The 15,747-nt window shown below is 42.3% G+C and overlaps 1 protein-coding gene across 5 annotated transcripts in view; it reads right to left on the bottom strand.

The window, feature by feature from the left end:
• Positions 1-8,457: 8,457 nt before the first annotated feature.
• KIAA1328 (KIAA1328 ortholog) overlaps positions 8,458-15,747 on the bottom strand; it is a 169,288-nt gene continuing 161,998 nt past the window's right edge. For all 5 annotated transcript variants that reach the window (XM_062600282.1, XM_062600281.1, XM_062600284.1 and 2 more), the window contains one exon: positions 8,458-11,891. In XM_062600282.1, the coding sequence (XP_062456266.1) occupies positions 11,678-11,891 (214 nt within the window). In that variant the 3' untranslated portion in view covers positions 8,458-11,677. The remainder of the gene's footprint in view (positions 11,892-15,747) is intronic.

The following is a 15,747-nucleotide window of genomic DNA, read 5'->3' as shown; positions in this document are numbered from 1 at the left end:
TCCCTGGACCCAGGAACAATTGATGGGCTGGGCCAAGGCATCAACAGGAACAGCACCCAGCACTGCACAGAGTAGAGGGGGCAGCAAAGAAGCATAGGTCCAAGTACAGCTGATAAGTCTTAGTTAGCCCAGCATTGACTCCTGCTTCTCACTGTCACCAAATCCTGGGAGACCTATGGTGAAGAAACAAGCCTTTGGATTTATCCCCCTCTTCTGATTAGCCTCATCCCCCCTCCTCCTCTCCCTTCTCCCTGCTGGAATCAATCCTCGTCCTGGCATTTTAAAGGGCAGTGTGCACGTTTTATGGCCATCCCCTATAAAACCATTCTACATGATAACACATCCAGCCCTTTATTAGGGACGTTTGGCAAGTTTATTGGCCAGACATTTTTCTGTGCTGACAGATGAGGTCCTGCCATCACTTCTGTGATCACACAGGGCCCTCTCCCTTCCCCTCCTCCTCTCTCCCAGAGGAGTAAGCCTTGGCCATCCAGCCATCTTCCACACATCGCCAGTTCCATGCTGGGTGGCCGGGCCAAGGAGGCCGTATGCCTGGCGTGCCACGTGGCAAGAACCATCTGCATTTAATCATCCCTACTGCAGCCATACCCACGGAAGACTCAATAACTCTTTACAGCCAGGGAAATGCTCCTGGCTCTGTGCATAGGGATCCTGGGAGAGGGATTTTTTTTAGCAGCTCTGAGAGGGATTGCTGTGATGTGCACCAGGAATCTGGGCCAAGTGAGACTCACTAGGAGCAGGAATCTCACCTGTCTAGCAAAGGCTGGGCCCTGGCGTGTCTCTGTCCCCAGCAAGCTCTGTATGACTCTCTTTACTTCAGTCCCTGGGCTCTTGGGGGCGACACAAGGCAGATTCACTAAGGACTGAGGCAAAATAAGTCTCTCTTAAGAAGTATTTTAGGAAAAATAGAGAGCAATGCACATTCCAAATCTCTTATTAACCAGCCATCAGATAGCAGCCAAGGGTCTTACAATATCCTCCGCACCAAAACGCAGCTAGGTCTGGGAGGGAGTGTGGCAACTGGCCATAACATGCATGCCAGGATTGTGTCATTGCATTCAGTTTAACGAACTTTAGTGACACTACATAGGAGCTGTCAGCACCTTCGGCTTTATAGATTATCCGTCCAGCCAGTTCAGGAGCATTAGCAGCAAATTTTGGAACAAACACATGCCACAGTGAGCCTCAAGAAGTAAACGGTCCTCAGCATCTACTCTACCTCCTCTCCCTGCACCGGGAGCCACTTTTTGAGCAGCAAGGCTCTGCGTTAGAGAAGTTGGAGGGCTTTTAGGTATTGAAGTTGGGGGGGGGGGGGAAATTCTCTCTCATTAATAGCTATGGAACCATTTGGCATTTCCAGTTTTGGGTTAGTCTACCTTTACCCCTATTCCCCCTTCTCCCTTCCTCAGGTAAGAAACATACCTTCCTTCTAAAGAAAGTCAACTCTAGTGGAGAGGTTCTTGCTGCCAGGGAACAGCAGCATCCAGTCCCACCGTCTGGCTGTGCTCGCTGCTCACAGATTTCAAGTCTCCCAGGTGCATTTAGGTCTAAGCTGATTCAGGTAGATGTCAGATCTGAAGAGCTGGATCAGCACTGGAGTTAAGGGCAGAAGCACTGAGTGCAGCACAGGCGCAAGAAGCTTGTCCAGCCAGCCTTTCTACCACACTTCCCTCAGCACACAGATCCTGTCCTCACCGAACACTGTACCCCCTATGTAAGCCCCCAAAGGGTCTGGCCACCAGCTCACACAGCAGCACTGAGGATGGCGATGCCATGGGCCTGGGCAGCCCTAGGAAACAGGCTGACTCCAAATTTCTCTTGAGAAAACAAATAAACCAGAACATAACAAAACACATTATGAAAGCATGTTCCCAAGGGCACCGTGATGCTTTACTCCCTTCAAACCCAATGCCCAGATCAATTCACAGCAAACATCAGATCACGTTCCCAAAATCCTTAATTAAAAGAGAGCTGAGACAGAAGGTTTCTTAGCAGACATTTAAACGGAGCAGAAGGGCTCTGTTTTCCAAGAAAGCCACAACCACGTTGCTGAAGGGGGTTTGTCTCAGACCTTGTGCCCTCACATCGCGGAGGCTGTCTCTGTGCACAGCTCCTCCACCATCCGCCAGTAAAGACCCTACGTAAAGCCAGGGAGGAAGTGATTTAAAGTCAGCCGAGTGTTTTATTGCCTTGCGTCCTTCACAACAATCCACATGTGTAACAGTGAGCAGCAGGGTTAGCAGAGGTTTAATGAGGGATCAGGGACTAACAACTGAGACGGAAATTTATCTCCATGCTTACCTGCCCCCTCCTCACTGCACTTCAGAGGCTTTTGTGGTTGCTGAGGGATCTGATCCCAGGGCACCCTCGTAGCTAGGATGGACGAGGTCCTCATAAAAAGGCCGAGGTGGGTGCCTGAAGGCACAGAAGGGGGAAGCAATTTCGGGCTGGGAACCAAACCTCTGAGCCCTACGTCAGGTCTCACCCTGGGGATCTTGCAGTTCGGTGCCTGCAGTCCCAGTCACAGTAAGGCCATAGCAAATGGTCTGCATCACCATTAGGATGTCTCGATCATACATTTCCTAGCAGAACAGATGCAACTATAAGGCCTCGTTGTGATTCCCAGCCTGTAGGGAGCTTCCCACTAGGCTATTAGTTTGCTACTCTTATCTCAGTCTATTTTCCCTCTTTTAACTCTCTCCTGTCACCGGGAATGGTGGGCTCCTCTCACTTGCCAGCCCCCTGTACAGTGTTGGTTAACATGTCACATTCCCAGGCTATGTTATTCTTAAGTACTGTAAATCTCTCACTATTATTCTCCCACTTGATATAGTGAGCTGTGTCATTTTGAAAGGAAATACATAACAGTATATTAAAGAAATCATGGATCTCCTCATTCATGTTTAAAGCAAATTTATTACAATGTAAGAAACCCTGAATAGCATGAATTTATTATAATGATTTAAGGCTCTTGGCACTTGAGTTAAAAATGTCTCTCAATAAATAACTTTCCCTTGAAAACACAGCAAATTAATATAGTTTACCATTTCCAAAGTTATATAAATCCAAGAGGCTTAAATCAACAGTATGCTGGATAAGATTACTGTTGCTCAGCTAGAGCCTGGTATCGCAGCTCGGAAGTATGGAAAAAGTAGTAAAAAATGGATGGCTTTTTTTTTGGTCACCTTTCTCTCCCACCCTAGGCTATGTCTGTTCTCTGAAAGTCAGACTAATGTGAAACGGATGAAAGCAGCCATGGCCTTTGCACACAGGTATCATTAAAACTGAGTGGCTACTCCGCCATCAGACTCAACAGACGGTGCTCTGATATTTCCTCAAAGCGTCTCAGACACACGCAACCCTGCTGCTTTCAGTAGTGGTGTTTTAATCGGATTGCAAACCCAGGAACTAAGATGTCTCCACCTCAGCTGCCTCCAACTCTGCTGCTGTACTCAAGTCCAGAGCAAACCACAGGCTTTCTCTCCACAGCATCTGGGAATGTGTAATATATCTGTGTTTTCAGTCAAGCTTTTAAATAATACCAACCATCAGGCTATTCTGTAATTTTTCAGTAGGGCCAGTATGCTACCTTCATTCTTCTCAAGGGCCTCCAGGAGTCAGGAAAAGCAGAATCCAGTTAATGCTCATATTTAGTAGGAAATGTATAAGAATATATATATAGTGGATTTGTGTTAAAATATAGGAGAAAATGCCCCAGCCAGCATGAACCTACTCCCTGTTTAGGTACCAGAACCGCTGTATGTGAGATCAGTGAGTCAGGCCACGTAAAGGTGAAAGCTGGTCAGTCCCCCTAAGGACAGACACCTCTGGCATAGCGTCAGCGGGAAGTGAAACCTTGTGCCTGGCCACTGTCAGCAGTGGAAGCAGCAGAGTTTTGGCTGACAAAAAGCTCGGCCCAAGAACCATCTACGGAGCTCAGCAGCTTCCAGGGGACAACGCCCTGCACACCCCCATGCACACTGGAAGCAGTGTTTCGCTCAGCTGACTGCACAGCTTGGTATCATCAACATCTACCTTACATGGAAACAGGTTCACACTTCCTCTCTCTGCATGGGCTTTCCTACTCAACAGAGCATCTTGCAGACAGCAGGAATGCTCGGCATCACTGGCTGAACTACCTGGGTGCTCTTCCCATCCAGCTCTGCTCTCATGAGGACTTCAATGACTTTTTATTTTATGACTTTTTTTTTTCTTTACTGTCAAAGTGTCAATTTTTTCCATAGATGATGACTATTCCTTAAAAAAAAAAAAAAAAAAAAAAAAAAAAGGAAAAAAAAAACAAAAACAATACCAGTGATATTCTGACAGTGTCAGTACAGCCAGGGTACACCCACCTGAGTTTTTCAACATAGGAAGTCAGGGCTGTTAAGTCAGATTGACAGCCTTGGTAAATTCAACTCCTCTGTACAGCAGACTACGAGAACTTATTAGATACACACAAGGCTTTCAGGTCACCCAGTCCATCTCCCACCCCACCTTTTAATTGTCTCTCTCACCCAAGCTATAAATATCTTACTCTTCTCATCTTGTTTCCTCATTATGTCAATTCCAGCAGTCCCTGATCATTTTTATTGCTCCTCACTGAAATCCCTCCAATCTGCCAGTAAACTCTCTGGTAATGAGATCCCTATGCTGATGGCTCTAGTGCAAACACAGGGGCACCAGATTCACTGACAAGAAGCCATTTCCTGTGTAATTTGAAGATGTCATTGCCTCCTCACCTGCACAAGTGTTCTGGTCTGTTCTCATTGCTATCAGATATCATCACCTCATGCTTTGTCTGCTCTTCCCACGCTGAGAGTTTCTGCTGCCTGGATTTCCCCCTTCCCCTTAGCCTTGTGTCTTTCAGATTATTTTCAAGGTGTAGATGCGTTCATAGATGCTACACCCCAAGTTCACTCCCCATCCCAAATTGAATTCCCTGATCTTTTTTCTCCTTAGTGTTTTTAATTCCCATTATTTCACCCTCCTCAATTCTTCCAAAGGTAGCAGAATCTGCTGGTTTCAGTCGCAGACTTTCCACTTTCAAGAAATTAAGCTATGATCTTAAGCAGGTACCCATCTTGAAACCTCCCAGTAAGGTTCCTGAAAGTTTCAGATGGGAAATACCATGCAGCACGAGGTTACTTTGTTACTGTTCACAGGAGTGGTAACTGGAATTCTGAATTATGTTCTAGTGTCAACCCTTCAAGATGGATATGTGTTGTAGAAAGTTCAAAAAAGGTCTAAAAATGATCCAAGAGCTGGAAAACAGACCTTATGACACGAGGCTTAAAGAACATCATCTTAACAGGGAGGCAGCTAAACAGGGAGTTTATCACTGCGTGTGGGGTAGTTACTGTCTGAAAACAGGGAACTTTGCATCCTTGCTTCCCAGGGCACAACAAGGTCCAGTAGCTAGAAATCAAAGTTAGAAAAAAAATCAGCCTCAGAATAAGGCAAGTTCCTAGCAGCAAGAATAACTAAACAATGGAAGACTTTGGTAAGGACTTTCAAAATTAGATTAGCAGTCTCCTGAAAAAGACTCCTGAATACATCTTCTGTGAGACTTCTCTAGCTTGAGAAGAACTAGATTCTGTGTTTCTGAATCTACCTTCAGTGATCTTGTTTCTCATCAAGTCTAGAGTAGGACAACAGTTGTTGCTGTCTATGCTCATGACACTTGCCAATCTGTGTTGAGAAAGTGGTTCTAACCAAATCCACACTTCAAGATTTTAAGGCAGTTGCCAGTAAGCAATCAGGAAGGATATTGTTTTCTAATGTTTCACTTTCCTCCTGTTTGCAAACAGAGGACCAGAAAAAATGAACTTGTGGTCTAAGGCTGGTTATTGTATCCTCTTTGAGGTTCGAATGAAGTGTTTTGTTCACGTATTCAAAATGACTCCTGAATTAAGGAAACGAGAAATGTACTGCTCTTTGTAGCCTGTGGAATGGTTTGTCTGCTGGGACCATCTGGGCAGCTCTCACCTAACATATGTCAGGGCCTCATCTGCCAGTGGCATTTCAGTTTCTCCTCTACCAGGGGCATGAAACAGTTTAATTTCCCAAGGACTGAAATGGCCTCTTCCAGCCTTCAAATGTAAGAGAATCTCAGCTTCTTAGATGAGAACAACTGCTCTAACAGCTTACCGTTCTGAGACAAATTGCTAGTGGATATATCCAGTGCCTTATGTCTTCGCTGCTTTTAACAGCCAGGGAGATAGGCTAAAGAAGCCTTGCCAAAGCTGGGAATCAAACCCCGTTCCCCCCATATTCCCATTCTGTAGCTGCAGTTGGGACACAGTGACAGCACAACTGTGGGAGTTGTCAAGCACCAGCACTGATCAAGTTCGGTTTCTTGCTGCTTGTAGTAGGCTTTTGCTTCCAAACACCTTGCCCAATGATCACCATTCTCCCACAGATAAGAAGAGCCATGATCTAATGGAAGATTTATTGTCACAGTGAGCAGATAAGACTTGCAGAGATGGAGCCAGCAACTCTGAATTGGGAGAGGCATTTTCCAGAGCAGTCGCCCTCCTAGAGCAGATTTCTGTGCTCCTGCTGGTTTTAAATCATCTCATTCAATATTCTGTGTTGTCTTACGTAGCATGCAGCTATGTAAATTTATAAATCATATACTAATTAGCACACAATTTCATGAATTTAGTATCAGTAAAAAGGACGGTTTCTAACTAACTAGGCTGTGCTCTCTCCCCCTCAGCTGGTACAAATTCAAACACCATTCAGAGGTCATATTTCAGAAAAGCTCTGCTTTTAGAGTCTGACTCTGGGCTCATGTGTGCTTTCAAAGGATATCTTTTAGATATTTCAAGCTCACTCTCCCTCAAGCATAGCTAAGCCCTTTCTTCTCCTTCCTTAACACCATGCCTCTAGCACTTGTTGGATCACTGCAAATTTTGTTTTTCTTGTTTAGTCTTTATTCAGACTTGTTAAATCCACACTCAGATTCTTCTGTAATCAAAGTCCACATCATCCTCTCCTTTGCTGTCAAGTAAATCTAGTCCATATGTTGGTTTTAACTGGGACTGACCCTACTACCCTCCTTGTGTTCTGGCCTCTCTATCTGGCTACTGTAGAAGGGAGGAGCTAAAGTTGGGTTATTTCCTTCTTTCTCTGATTTACCAGGTATCCTTTGGGCAGCTCCCTAAGTTCAGCAACATGATTTGGAAAAGGGGTGGGAAGTCATATGCATCCTTTGGGAATCTCTATTTTAAAGGATTTCTCACTCCAGAATATAAGCACAAAGTTCTCTCTCATCAGCTTATTATATTTTAACAACTCATCTCCTTTACCTTTAGATCTGATCCAGCTACATTCAGCCTATAACTGTCATCCTTCACTGCACTTCTCTGCCTTGTATCCTTGTCCTATCTCACCTACATCTCTATGCTTTCTTTACTTTTGCATTCTGTCTTTCTGCCCCAATGCATGGTGCTGGCTCCCCCCATTCTCCTCTCCAGTCAATTCCTTGAGACCTCCTCCTCCTGCACATAATGCTCCAAAAGGGGTCTTGGGCCTTCTCACTGCAAAACCCATATCCTAGAAGGAAAGAGAAAGTTTAAAACTGACTCCTCATCTATATAAGCAAATTGAAAATTGAATATATATATGATCACAGAATCACAGAGTGATTGAGGTTGGAAAGGACCTCTGGAGATCATCTAGTCCAACCTCCCTGCTCAAGCAGAGTCACCTAGAGCATGGTAGACAGGATTGTATCCAGGTGTGTTTTGAACACCTCCAGAGAAAGAGACTCCATAACCTCTCTGGGCAACCTGGTCCAGTGCTCTGTCACTCTCACAATAAAGAAGTTTCTCCTCATATTCAGACGGAACTTCCTGCGGTTCAGTTTGTGCCCATTGCCTCTTGTCCTGTCACTAGGCACCACTGAAGAGTCCAGCCATATCCTCTTGACACTCTCCCTTAAGATATTCATATACATCGATAAGATCCCCTCTCAATTCTCTCCTGCAGGCTAAATAGGCCCAGTTCTCACAGCCTTTCCTCATAAGAGAGATGCTCCAGTCCCCTAATCATCTTCATAGCCCTACACTGGACTTTCGCCAGCAGTTCCATGTCTCTCTTGTACTGGCGAGCCCAGAACTGGACACAGTACTCTAGGTTGGCCTCACCAGGGCTGAGCAGAGGGGGAGGATTACCTGATAACCTCCCTCAACCTGCTGACAACACTCTTCCTAAAGTACTCCATGATACTACTGGCCTTCCTGGCCACAAGGGCACATTACTGGCTCATGGTTAACTTGTTCACTAGGACTCCCACAGCCTTCTCCACAGAGCTGCTTTCCAGCAGGTCAATATGATATGATGATGTGGCAACTGGAACATACTGTCAGTGGTAATTACTACATCTGAGTAACTACTATATCTGAGCTGGATAAAAAAAATACAAGATAATTCAAATAAATGAAGATCTGGAAGATAAAATGAAACTCCCAGATAATTTATTACATTAAAACCTCACATACATATATTAATATATGTTTGGGTTTAAGATGGGACTCAACAGTGGGAGTGGAAAGGCTAAAAGTCGAAAGAGTGTGATTGTTACAGGTCCACTGTGTGCAAGGTGTACAAAAGAGACAACCACACAAACATGGCAAGTGTGTGGACACAAGCCATTCAGGAAAAACACAAAGTGAAAGTATGGGTAGCAGCCTTAGCAGAAGTCATATTACTCCACACAGTCTCACGTAAAACACAGCCTGATATGTAGCTGAAGCGTATTAACTGGGAACACTCTAGACAAACAATCTACGGTTGGACTAACTCCCCAGCGGCAGCTTCCTAATATAGGAGCTTAAACGTAAAAGGACACTGTCAAGTGATTGCTTTTGGTAGTTTAATTTTTGCATTTCCTCTACTGTTTTAGCAGATGGAAAACAATTCCCCTCCCAGTTCCAACTACTGATTTTGTCCTTTCCTATTTGACAATCATTGATTTTTTTTCTAAGGCTATAAATGTTTTAATAACTTCAACTTTGTAGTGCCTCATGGCAAAATATCTTTGCTTGCACTGACTGCTAAACACTGTTTCTAATGTGCTGCTGATAACTAGAGCAAGAGCCTGTATTATAAAAAATGATTTTTCAGAGAGTCTACCAAATTAATAGCTCTTGTTTCTTGGTTCACATTTCAGAGATAGTTAAAACATGAAGGTTTTTACTCATCAGATATTTCAGCCAACTTAATTCTAGAATTCTTGGCTACAACATAAAGGTATGTCTCCCATGTAGCTCTGACTGATGGACAGCACCTGGAGCACAGAGCCCACAGTCTTGACAATGTCCTTTTAAAAAGAGTTACAACTAAAATATATATTCAAGTCAAAAGTCACCAGTATTACACAAAATGGATCATAAAGAATTGTAAAGTAGCTAAACATTGGCACCCACAAAGAACCAAAGAACATAACGCTCCCATGCAGTGTTCTGGAATGTGTACACAAAGGCACCTTTTTCAGAGATACAGATATATATTTTTTGCTGTTTCAAGAAGTCAGTTAGTACTTATTAGAAAAGGCAATTAAAGTTGCAGTCAAACTGGAAAAGAGAAGAAAAGTGATTGGACTGAAATTGGAGAACTATTTCTTTACAACTGCCAAACCTTAAAAATAAAAATAAAAATAAAAAAAAACCTCTGAAATCCATGTGCTGGTCATTTCTTCATTCTGCTGCTCCTTGTAAATTTTTCTCCTCTTTCCTTCTCCCTTTCCCTGTCCTCCTAAAGGAGGAGGATACGTTCACCTTGATTCCCAAAACTCAGCCAACAGAAACACACTGAGTGAGAAAAACTATTTCCCCCAACTACTGTATTTGGACAGGGCACCTACTGTCTTTGGAATTTTAACCAGAAATTTGTGCCCTAGAAGGCTCAGGGAGTAGACCAAGAGGGCTATTCAGCAGCAGATGAGCATACTAGAAAGAACTCTAACTTTACAGACAGCCAGAAAGACCAAGCAGGGCCTTTCCATAGCAGCCATCTGGTCCAGTAACGCTGGTTCTCCCCTTCAAACTCCTTCAGGTAGCTTTTAAAATTCAGCTGGGATGCAAGAAAAGGATATCACCTAATTTGTGGTTAAGAGTGGATCTGAATGAAATAGCACAGAATAACTTAAGGTTCATCTCTCCCTTCATTCCTCCTTTATTTCATTGCTATAAAAGCACTGTGCTGCTAGGGTTATAAGTTTTATAAACTGTATCATGCATGCTCTCCTCAGAGACACACAGTGAGCCCCACTGCCAAATCTTGACAGCTCCTTGCAAAGCACGGGAGTACTTCATGAGAGCTACTGCACAAGAGCAAACGAGTCGGAGGCAGGCAGGAAACAGTGATACCCCAAGGATCAGCACAGATACTCACTGCCATTAAGATAAGCAGTGCTGCCTAAAGACGCTGTCACAAAAGCTGTACTGGCCCATGAAGTGGTGTTTGGGAGCAAATGGCCTAGAACTTGCCCATACTGGCACAATTCTACCTTTCCCTCACTGCAATTTGACTGTGCAAAATGAGTATTTTAGCCTCATATTTCTAGGACCACATGCCAGTGGCTACTGTTACAATAAAATATGAACATTGCATTGTGGAGAAAATGACCATCAATCCTGTAATCTGCAGTCATTTTTACCAGTTCTGCACATTTCTTTAAATAACCAAGTGCATGCAGTAGATGGAAGTGCATTTAAATAAACTGAAATAGATACAGCATGAATAATTAAAGCCAGTAGGGAAATGTGCATTGCGAGATGCTAGTGGAAATAATTACTGATTTGCCTTATTTACAATAGAGCTTGGATAAAAGATCAAAATAGTGCAAGTTAGGGAAAATGTCTGAAGACTGCTCTTATCCAACAACTACTATATATTTCATCTTGAAAAGTGTATAAACTAAGTTTTGGATCACTACAACGTCAGAGTGTGTTCTGCTATTTCAGGGTTAGGTTTCCCAGCATATAAACTATGTCAAATAGCGCTGATTTAAGGAGGAATACATTTTGAATGGATACCTAGAGCATCAACCTGCAACAACATCTATTAATGTTATTAGACACTGTATAGTTGAGCTTAGGATATAATCCTGAAGTCCTAGCATAGTAAATATTAGAATGCTGAAGGCAAAAGTAGATCATAGAACAACTAGGAAAAGTAGTAAAGTGCTTGTACCTTTACAATATGCCCCGTTTTAAACAGGCTGTTGTTTAATTAGAAAATAATCTACTTGGAATGTGGTGGTTCTTGACCGTTAGGCAGTTCTTGCAAACTGCTTCAGAGCTAAAAATCAATAATGAAATACATTTTCAATATGAGGCTGGCTAAACTGTGACTTCAATCTATTAGAAAAAATTGTGCATTAAAAAAAATTCTATATTAGAATGATTTCTTGGCATGTGAAAGGTTTACAAAAAAATGTTAAAACTTCCTGACTGGTCTATCCCAAAAACGTTCCTGCAACATGATTGCTAAATCCCAAATGCAACAGAATGCTAATTAGCTATGTTTTAGAGGAGGGCAGACAATTGTCAACCAAATAATTTAAAAATGATACTTTGAAACAAACAAATCAAAAATAAAAACGTTCTAAAAATTCTACAGAAGGGCTGTACACCAATAAGCCTTATCAAATGAAGAAAATCTCTTCAAGGAGCCGGCTCTCCTCTAGCTCATCTGTTCTGCTTCTGGAACTCTGAGGGGCCTGGTACCAAGTCGACGGCCTGTGGCTCACATGGTGAGGTGTATGCATTTTGCTCCTGTCACGGGATTCTTTGTTGAGGTTTCCTGGGGCAGATATGGGACTCATAGCTTCAACGAGGTCAAGAAGAGAGGCTTCATACCTGGAGAAACATATTAAGAAAAAGGCATTCCATTAAGCATCTCGGCATCACACAGAAATTGAATCCAATCTTTCCACCCTCACAAGTCAGACTACACCTAGATTTGCCCAATGGGTGCCATAGGAACAGGCAGAGTTTGGCTATATGAGTTCCTATGAGGAATAGCGACACAGAGTTGTGAAAAGAGTTGAGCAAAGCACGTGTGCACAGTTTATTTTAAGCTGTTTCATCAGATTTTCCATTTGAGGTGTATAATGTCTTAGTCGCACTCTGGAGACTGAGGACAGAACTCAAAGATATGACAGCCAAATACACAGAACAGGTACAACACAGACCCACATAGGTAACAGTAAAGTGACTTATACATAGGCTGCACTTTTTTGAAGAGACTCTACACTTGATTTAGTTTCCCAGGGATTTGAAAACAGCAGGAGCCTTTATTATTATTGCCACAAACTACACGTGCTTCCTGTAAATCTCTACCCACTATATGGAATCTGTCTGGTGGAAGCACTGAAGGAATACAATCTAAGCAAGGCAACACAAAATCAGCGCTTCAGGCACCAAGAGAGAAGGCAAAGATGCTAAACATTACTCAAACTGTCCTTTAAGTGTGAGTACAGATGTGGAGGAAGGTTGCAAGCGAATGTTAGCTAGTAACGCACACTGAATAATGGCAGTTACTTTAGACAGAGACTTCCTATTAATATTCACACGAGACAAGACCTGATCTAAATACCAGCACAGGATTGATCATTACAATATATTTTCTCCTGTCCAATTTTAAATGTCTTAAACAATACTGGTTCCACTGCTTCCCCAGGGAGGCTGTTCTCCAATCTCAGAGATATCACTCAAGAGTTTTACCCCAAAGTCCCCTCAATGACTTGCACACACAGATTATTCACAGCACCCAGCCCTAGGCCTCAGTGCAGCTGGTTCGTTTTCACAGGCTCCCTCTACTGTAGGTAGAAAGAGTAGCTCCTCCACACAGTAAGGGAACATCTCAGACTCCTGTTTCGAGTCCCTATGAAAAAGCCTCTGTTTTTTTCATTCTGGACAGAGGGAGCCTAGGAAGACTAAGCAACTAGCCAGCTGGAGTACGTGCCTAAAATAGGGTGAAATGAAAAGTTCTTAAGTACAAGTATCCACAACACTTTACTGAGGTGAAACATTAGCAAAGGTCAATGTATTTCCCAGAGGCAGACCACCACTGAGCGCATCACCTATGTTGTCCACTAACATCACGCAAAGCAGCTTTCTTGCCTAAACTAGCAAAGCTGTGCTACATACATTTCATTCACTCTTTCATTAGCTCCAGCAGTGAGAATTACATTCCAGCTAGTCAAGAAACTCATAGTAACTCAACTGTTGTGTCAGAGCCTCTGAAAGACTTCCTTAGCTCAGAGGAGTTAACTGTGCTAGTGATAAGTTAATAGCGGTCTTAACGATAAATCATTAGAGCTTTCTGATGCTATGATTGCACTGGAAATTCAACACTTTCATTTCCTTCAACAATTTTTATTGCTCCTTCTCACTATTCACTATTACTGCATTACAGTGCTCTCCCTACTATTTGACTACCTGTAGATTGGTTTATTTTCCCTCAGATACACAACTTACATTTCTCCCAATCAGAAACTCATTCTGTAAAATTCCTGTTCGCATTTTTAGCTTGTCTAGGTGTCTTTGTATTATTCATCTGTTCAAATCAGCCCCAATAAAACCAGAGACGAGTGACTCAAAACAAAAGCAAAAGCAGGTAGTTCTGTTCCAGCTAGACTACATAGATGGCTAATCTCCCTCAAATACGATGCATTACAGTTATCCTAATCAAGAATTTCAAAAGGACAAATGTTTTTCGGGTAGTTGGACAACACGATTTAAAGGGTTGTTTGCATTTAGAAAGCACCCTTTAAAAACTAAGGCCTTTTAAAGATCTCTCTAATCGAAGATGGAGAAAGTCACGTTGCTAGTGAAAACTAGCACACAACTATTTAGACACGCTTTCCACGTACAGAAAGTTTTGGACTAGGCTCTATATAGATATACACAGATGCTTTGAACCCCAAAGAAAACCAGTTAACACATACACTGGTTTCATTAGCCACACCTAAAACTCCTTTTTAGATTAATCTAGTCTAGCATACAAATGCTTATCTCCTCTGACTCTAGTGCTATCACAAAATTTTCAATTTCTCCAGCAGCCACATTCAATCACAGATTAGGTAGGGGGAAACCAGACCAGTCAGTGCATTTACAGTAAACGTGCAGGCCCTACATTTCAGCAGTACGTTGGAGTTCATTTCTTCGGCAAGTTTATCTAATTTTTACAGCATTTCTGCTATCAGGAAGGCTAAATGATTTGGCAGATTACAAGAGCAGCAAATAGCAAAGATTAGGTAAAAGAACAGGTGTTGTAAATCAGTCTATTTGACACCACAGTTATATATGCAATAAAGTGAATGAACTATGCTAACAGAGCGCTATCTGATAAAGAGAATGCTCCTTGCAGGTATTTAGTGTTTAATCCCATGATAATGGGTTGTCCCAGTTTGTGTAGGCAACATCTGACAGCATCTGGCTGGAGGCAACACAGTAGACCCAGTCTGAAGCTCAGAAAGACAATTTTCTCACAGTTTACTTGTATCTGAATGTTTAAAGAGATGCAGTCAGGACGCTCAAATCCTGAAATGCAACATTCTCTGAAAAACAGCATATGTATTCTGTGCATGAGCTGAATACACGTGTAAGTAAAAACAGGATTCATTATTATTATTATAACACTTTAAGGCTTACACGAAATCAAGGCTACAGGTACTCAAAAGTCAGGACATTTCAAGCATGAAAACTGACCTGGCAAACTTGGCTTGTGAATACAGAACACTCTTAATACAAATTAACAATCAAAGAGTACTCTCATATTGTTTACCTTTCCCCAGGAGAAAAAATACCCCAGGTACCAGCTCTGGGGACATCAACTACATACAGAAACTTTTCATGAATAAATGTTGATTCAAGCAATCAAAATGTTCTATCAGTGCTAGATGATGTTTCATCCTCTTGAAAGAAGGAAATAATCTACTTGGAATCCTCTTGAAAGATAGGCAACTGTCCCTTTAAGGATAATTCAGTCTGTCTTCACCTTTTTGCTATATTTGTAAGTATGTTAAAAAGTCAGTGAGCACCTCCGCAACAGACTGGAAAGCTATCTCTTTTCTAAGTCTGGTTTTGACACTTCCCCCATACATATATATATATATATATGTATATATATATATATATATATGTTATATGTATATGTATTTTATTTAACATTCATCAGCTTGAAAGTCTGCATGTTTCATTCTGGGAGAAGAAAACGTGTAAAGTCTACTCTACAAGCTTAGATTAGAGGTCCAGCTATTTATGTAGCTAAAGACTGGTGAAACTAAACACCAAACTAAGTCTCCAGAAATTTCATCAGCACAGGAAACATAAATAATTGGCATCCTGGGCCTGTTGAAGGCAGGGCCAGTTCTAGAAGGTAGAAATAAAAATAGAGAGAACAAACTAGGTAATCTCTTAAGCTTTTATTTCAATAAGGAAATCCGGTTTTAATGTAAACCTCCTCCAAACATAGCTTAACAGAGAGCAGTATGGAGATGCCCAAACTATCTAAGAGTTAGGTACCACTGGGATCAAACCAGTACAACTGTGTCAGGGCAGAACTGTGCCCTCGCTGGTTAAATCCATCTTGGTCTGGTGCTGCATAGTGCCATGATGACACTCCCTTAATCTTGTGTGTACAATTAAGGGTTTCTGGAATCCATCTTGGTTAAATCCATCTTGGTCTGGTGCTGCATAGTGCCATGAT

The sequence above is a fragment of the Rhea pennata genome, chromosome Z (assembly GCF_028389875.1).
Source record: "Rhea pennata isolate bPtePen1 chromosome Z, bPtePen1.pri, whole genome shotgun sequence".
Classification (NCBI taxonomy): Eukaryota; Metazoa; Chordata; class Aves; order Rheiformes; family Rheidae; genus Rhea; species Rhea pennata.
The sequence above is the reverse complement of the archived record's forward strand: the minus strand, read 5'-3'. Positions and strand labels throughout refer to the sequence as shown.